At 40.5% G+C, this 7,500-nt stretch overlaps 1 protein-coding gene across 1 annotated transcript in view; it reads left to right on the top strand.

Annotated features, from left to right (window-relative positions):
* Window positions 1–3,191: 3,191 nt before the first annotated feature.
* LOC143290838 (uncharacterized) overlaps window positions 3,192–7,500 on the top strand; it is a 33,891-nt gene continuing 29,582 nt past the window's right edge. The window contains exons 1-2 of the mRNA XM_076600374.1: window positions 3,192–3,585; window positions 6,236–6,425. Coding sequence (XP_076456489.1) covers window positions 3,517–3,585; window positions 6,236–6,425 — 259 coding nt within the window. The 5' untranslated portion in view covers window positions 3,192–3,516. The remainder of the gene's footprint in view (window positions 3,586–6,235; window positions 6,426–7,500) is intronic.

Raw genomic sequence — 7,500 nt, 5'->3', positions numbered from 1 at the left:
ACATACAGACAGACTCACAGACACAGACATACAGACACACAGACACAGACACACACAGACACACACACACACACACACACACACACACACACACACCTCTCTTCAAAACCCAATCTCTTTGATCTTTTCAAATCGTTCACTCCTTTCCAGCATTTCATATCGGTCATTCACGCGTGATCCTTCAACCCTTCTCTTGTGTGTTCCCTAGCACTGAAGAAAGGGGAACCGAAACATGTGAATGGGGAGGATTCCGCTGAAAAGACACATCAATGACAGAGTCTTTGTACCACTACCCGCACCAAAAGATTTGCTTGGTCCGTGTACGTGAGATTTTTTTTTTTTTTTTTTTTTTTTTTTTTTTTTGTCAAAGCCGCGAGCGCGAACAAATGTGTACAGAGATATATACGAGAGACACATTTTGCTGTCAATCTACGTAGTAATAATAATGGGGATCGATGGGGGAGAGAGAGTGGATGGAGAACAACGGATGTCTTCGCCGCATTGAGACAGATATCTCATCATCAAAAAGCGTCACTCAATAATCCATACTCTTTTCAAACAAAACAGAATAGTGAATACGCGGAAAGATAAAACAAACAAAATTGTAGACAGAAAATCATCCCCACTGCACGAATCACGTTTCAGCCGTCGATATTTTCTCCCCCTCCACTAGACCTCTGGACGCTAGTCATTCGGACGAGACAACAAACCCGAGGTCCCGTTGTGCAGCATGTACTTAGCGCCCGTAAAAGAACCCACGGCAACAAAAAGGTTGCTCTTGGCTAAAATACTGTAGAAAAAATCCACTTCGATAGGAAAAACAAATAAAACTGCAGGCGGGAAAAAAATACAAAACGAGAGAGGCAAGGCCTTTCAAGACTCACTTGTGATACACTTAAAAAAAAATCCAAGCTGTTTATGTATTGAGTAAATGTAATGTTTAAGATGAGAAAGATCAGTTTAAAGCAAATTAAGTCCCCTAGCATTAATTACAGAGTAATTTCCCTTTTTTACTATCTGCACCAAAACGTTTGCAAAATAAATAAAACTTCCATGCTCAGCAAAAGAAGTTCCTGTTTGAACAAAAAATGATAATAATGACTGCTCTTATTGTTGGGTCGAATATCAGATCAAAGTGCCAAGTTTAGAGAATACAAAAAATATAAATATAACAGTAAATGCAGTCTGCATATAATTAGGCTTCACTTTTTATTTTTTTTGTGCCCATCCCAGAGGTGCAATATTGTTTTAAACAAGATGACTGGAAATAACTGAATTTTTCCTATTTTTATGCCTAATTTGGTGTCAACTGACAAAGTATTTGTAGAGAAAATGTCAATGTTAAAGTTTACCACGGACACACAGACACACAGACACAGACACGGACACACACACACACACACACACACACACACACACACACACACACACAACCGAACACCGGGTTAAAACATAGACTCATTTTGTTTACACAAGTGAGTCAAAAATGAGTGGCGGTCTCAGTGTTGCGACGCGCTCTCCCTGGAGTGAGCAGCCCGAATTTCACACAGAGAAATCTGTTGTGACACACACACACACACACACACAAAAAAAAAGAAAAAAAAGAGAACTACAAATACAAATGTAATGGAAATCAGTGTGCTACAACACAAAGAACATAGCGAGCTATCCACACAGCAAACATACATGTAGTAGAATATACAACAAGACAGTTGAGATATTATTATGCAGTAAAGTGTGGTCATCATATGCAGCTTCTAGTTTAATGCATTATCTCTAGAAAATAATTTCAATGTAACACGGATATTTAAAATTATTATTTTTTTAAATTATTATATTTTTATTTATTTTATTTTTGTGTATGTGCAAGTTTTACGAGTTTGGATTTTCGTTCTGTATTCATGGCAATAGAAGTTTCAGTAATACCTTCTGTCCACCAGAAAAAAATTCTTCTTTTTTTCATTCACTCATTCATTAGTTATCTATTTATTCGTTTGGTTCGATTTATATTTTTTGTTCGTTTGTGATGGCCTAGAGGTAACGCCTAGGAAGCGAGAGAATCTGAGCGCGCTGGTTCGAATCACGGCTCAGCCGCCGATATTTTCTCTCCCTCCACTAGAACTTGAGTGGTGGTCTGGACGCTAGTCATTCGGATGAGACGATAAATCGAGGTCCCGTGTGCAGCATGCACTTAGCGCACGTAAAAGAACCCACAGCAACAAAAGGATTGTTCCTGGCAAAATTCTGTGGAAAACCGCACGCAGGATAAAAAAAAAAACAAAAACAAAAAAACAAACAAACAAAACAACAACAACAACCCCCCCACCCCCGGCCCCCGAAAAAAAACAACAAAAAAACAAACCAACCATCGGTGGCGCTGTAGTGTAGCGACGCGCTCTCCCTGGGGACAGCAGCCCGAATTTCACACAGAGAAATCTGTTGTGATAAAAAGAAATACAAATACAAATACAAAATACTTTTAAATTGAAAAGAACGATAATATCTTCAAGAGGTGAAAAACATTTGTTGGTGGAGGACGAAAAACGAATTGAACATAAACGGACAGTAAGAGGCTTGTCACACGTGTCAAAAAAGAAGAAGAAAAAGAAAAAGAAGAAGAAAAAGAAGAAGAAGGAGAAGAAGAAGAAGAAGAAGAAGAAGAAGAAGAAACAAACAAAAGAGCACAACATTGACAAAGCGTATATTCAAGTGCGTATGCTGTTCAATTCTTTGCTGCTTAATCCCTTTCCTACCCCCCCACCCCCACCCCCCTGGCAAAAGCAGTTAACCCCCCCCCCCCCAACCCCCCCCCCCAAAAAAACAAAAACAAAAAAAACCCACAACAAAAACAAAAACAACTAACACACACACACACACACACACACACACACACACACACACACAAAAACCACACAAAAAACCCCCTCGTTTTATTCCTCAGTGTCTACCAGAACATATTTTCTGTAAAACTCTCCAACTACCTGCGCGACGAACGAAGATCAGATTAAAGTGCGTCAGAACTCAATTTTATGTCCACTCTTTGTTGCTCCCCCCCCCCACCCCCCAAACAACCCCCCCCCCCCATTTTTTTTTTTTTTTTTTTTTTTGTCAAACACATAATAAACCGCGATGTTTGTGACTCGCTTAAGTTGTCAGGTTTGGCACCAGTGACAAGTGTTGGTTGTGTCAAAGGGAAAGTATTATTATTATTATTTTATTTTATTTTTTTTATCGTCTTCCCACCACATTGCAACTTTGACGTTGTGAACCAAAAATAAGGAAAATGTTTGGTCGACGGACGGACAATGTTGTGCGGAAAATTGTGGTAATATTTCGAAGTGGAAATTGTGTTGAGGAAAGCTAATTTTTGCGCCGAAAATGATGTGTTAAAAAAAATTGGGAATGTGTTTGTTTTGAACAGGTATTCGTTAGAGTTTTCGTGTTTTGTGACCTAAAGCAGAGAGGGCGTGGTAAAAACAAAACAAAACAAAACAACAACAACAAAACACAAAAGCGATGAAAATGTTTCGGTGTTTGGTGCATTTCTTCTGTGCAACGTTGATTGCGGATTTCGTGAATTCCACGGTAAGATATTGTCATTACTATACGATATCATCACTATCAGATATCAATGCTGTAAAATAAAGTTACTCATTGCCATATCATTACTGTACGATATCATTACTATCATGATTATATAATTACTGTAAAGTAAAGTGACTCATGATCATATCTTTACTATCAGATATCATTACGAGACGATATCAGTACTATAAGACATAATTACTCATCATCATATCATTACAATCAGACATAATTACTATCAAATATCATAGACATAATTACTCATCATCATATTATTACAATCAGATATAATCACTATCAAATATCATAACTATAAGACATATTTACTCAGCATTATATCCTTGCTATAAGATATAAGTACTGTGAAATATATTTACTCATCATGGATGTTATTACGACGAGTGCAAAAGCCGAGTGGTTAAAGCGTTGGATTTTCAACCTTAGGGTCTTGGGTTCGAATCTCGGTAACGGCGCCTGGTGGGTAAAGGGTGGAAATTTTTCCGATCTCTCAGGTAAACATGTGTGCAGACCTGCCAGTGCCTGAACCCCCTTTGTGTGTATACGGCAAGCAGAAGATCAAATACTGCACGTTAAAGATCCTGTAATCCATGTCAGAGTTCGGTGGGTTATGGAAACAAGAACACACCCAGAATGCACCTCCCCGAAAACGGAGTACGGCTGCCTACATGGCAGGCGTGAAAACGGTCATACACGTAAATACCCACTCATGTATACGAATGAACGTAGGAGTCGCATAAATGAAGAGGAAGATCATATGATTACGATCAGATATCATTACTATCAAATTTCATTACGATAAGACATAATTACTCATAATCTAATCAATACTACAAGTTGTAATTACAGCAAAAATACTATCACGCATTCATCATATCAGACATCATTACCAGGAGATATATTTACTCATCATCATGTCATTAGCGTCAGATATAATTACTCATTATCATAATGAAAAAAAAAGTTATTAAACAAACATGTAAAATTCGAAGTGATTACACCTTGACATTATGATGTTTGTAGTTTGGTTGGGTGGCATTGTAGTGTGAAAAATGATTGCTAAAGTTATGACGCGAGTTAGGGCGATCTCTGCGGGGATCACACTCATTAATTCTACTTCTCCGTTCGTTGGTGGAAGATGTGTCATCTGTCTTTCTTTGAGTTATTATTTTTTTGGGTTATGTTATAAAGTGAGTGTTGGGTGGAGTAGGGCAGGTAGACGGATAGTAGTATGAGGGTTGGGAGGTAGATATTAGGACAGGCGTAGGGAGACTTGGACCCTGACTGCAGACATCGAGAGAAGAATCCAAGCTGTCGAGATGAGATGCTTTCGTAGACTACTTGGCATCTCCTACAGAGACCACATCACTAACACGGAAGTGAAGAACAGAATCAAGCAAAGTATTGGACCCTACGAAGACCTTCTGTCCATAGTGAAGAAACGCAAACTTAGGTGGTATGGACACATCTCCCGATCATCTGGTCTTGCCAAAACGTTCCTGCAAGGCACCGTACAAGGAGGCAGAAGGAGAGGACGGCAGAAGAAGAGATGGGAAGACAACATCCGGGGGTGGAGAGGCTTGACGCTCGGTGACGCCCTGAGGAAATCAGAAAACCGTGAAGAGTGGAGAGGGGTGGTGGTCAGGTCAGCAGCGGTGCCCCAACGGTCTGAACCCAGACTACGGGAGAGGTGAAGGTGAAGGGAGTAGGATCCTACAAAGATCATATCTCGAACGAAGAAGTTCGAAACAGAATCAGACAAGACATTGGGCCCTACGAAAACCTGTTGACCTTGGTCAAGAGACGCAAGCTCAAAATTATGGTATGGCCATGTCATGAGATCATCAGGGCTTGCCAAGACATTCCTGCAGGGCACAGTGCAAGGAGGAGGGAGAAGGAGAGGCAGACAGAGGAAGAGATGGGAGGACAACATCCCAGAATGGACGGGCTTGAGGTTGAGCGATACAATCAGGAGGTCAGAAAACCGAGAGGATTGGAGGATGCTGGTTGCCAGATCACCTGTGGCGCCCCAACGGTCCACAAGACTACGGGATAGGTGAAGGTGAAGGGAGTAGGACTGGTGGGGGATGGTAGCCATGGGCTCGAGGGGAGAGAATTGGGGGGAAATTCGAATACAGGGAAGTGCAGGGTGGGGGAGGTGGAAGAGTAGGACAAGGAAGAGGGTAGTGACGTCAGTTAGTGGGGGTGGGGGGCTATGAGGGGTGGGGGGGGTGGGGGGTGGGGGTGGGGGGGGGGGGGGGGGGTTGCGTACACACAAGGGAGAAAGTTGTGGGAATTACTTGAGTGTGATTTTTGTTGTTGTTGTTGTGTTTCTTTGTTTATTTATTTATTTTTTGCACATAAACATGTTTTTTTTCCCGTGAACTTGTTTTAGGTCTCACGGATTCAGTATTTACAGTCCCCTCCCATGATATGGGCCAGCGTGTGTGTGGTCGGGCTTGGTTGTAAACATCTATAGATAGGTAACCAACTAATAAACAAACAAACAACCAACCTACTGACCAACCAATCGACTAACTAAATAACTGACTTAACTAACTAACCAACTGATGTATAATGTGTCATTTAATAAACTCCACACACTGACAAATCTTTCGCTCGGACTCCCCAGCTCACGTTGACCCTGCCGACGAGGACCGTGTCAGTCAACGAAAAAGGTAGGAGGAAACTGACTCTGATCGATCCAATCAAATGCGAGGACTCGGACGGCGACTTCACGCGGGCGTGGCTTAAATCGGTCACGCCCACCACCCCCTGTTTTGGCTGTTTCGCTGTGCTCCCTTGCGATGACAGCACGTTCTGTGAGTTGGACTGAATTCTATTGTATTACTCTTTTTTTTGTCACAACAGATTTCTCTGTGTTAAATTCTGGCTGCTCTTCCCAGGGAGAGCGCGTCGCTACACTGAGAGCGTCACCCTTTTTAAAATTTTTAACTTTTTTTTCTCGCATGAAGTTTAAATTTTTTTAATTTTATATGTTTTCCTATCAAAGTGGATTTTTTCTAAAGAATTTTGCCAGGGACAACCCTTTTGTTGCCGTGGGTTCTTTTACGTGCATGAAATACATGCTGCACACAGGACCTCGGTTTATCGTCTCATCCGAATGACTTGCGTCCAGACCACCACTCAAGGTCTAGTGGAGGGGAAGAAAAATACTGACGACTCTGACGGGATTCGAACCAGTGTGCTCAGATTCTCTCGCTTCCTAGACGGACGCGTTACCTCTAGGCCATCACTCCATATGAGAGGAAAGAATACAATGATAAATGTAAAAGAAAAAAAAAAGAAAAAAAAAAGAAAAGAAAAAAAAAGAAGCTTAATTATATGCAAACTGCATTTACTGTTATATTTATATTTTTTGTATTCTCTAAACTTGACACTTTGATTTGATATTCTGACCCAACAATAAGAGCAGTCATTATTATCATTTTCTGTTCAAACAGGAACTTCTTTTGCTAAGCATGGAAGTTTTATTTATTTTGCAAACGTTTTGGTGCGGATGGTAAAAAAGGGAAATTACTATGTAATTAATGCTAGGGGACTTAATTTGCTTTAAACTGATCTTTCTCATCTTAAACATTACATTTTGAAATTATACTCAATACATAAAAAGCTTGGATTTAAAAAAAAAAGTGTATCACAAGTGAGTCTTGAAGGCCTTGCCTCTCTTGTTTTTTTTGGTTTTGTTTTGTTTTTTTTGTTTTTTTTTCGGAAACAATCCAAAGTGCTTTCACAGCCAACTTTCACACGCATGCAGAATTCAGACACAAGGGGTTAAAAGACGAAACTCATGGATGTATAAGAAATAGTAGTAAAGAGTGGTAACTCTCTCCATTCACAAGGTACACAACTTCAAGTCAGTGCTGCTTACGCTAC

The sequence above is a fragment of the Babylonia areolata genome, chromosome 16 (genome assembly GCF_041734735.1).
Source record: "Babylonia areolata isolate BAREFJ2019XMU chromosome 16, ASM4173473v1, whole genome shotgun sequence".
Lineage (NCBI taxonomy): Eukaryota > Metazoa > Mollusca > Gastropoda > Neogastropoda > Buccinidae > Babylonia > Babylonia areolata.
This window is presented reverse-complemented; position numbering and strand designations above follow the sequence as displayed.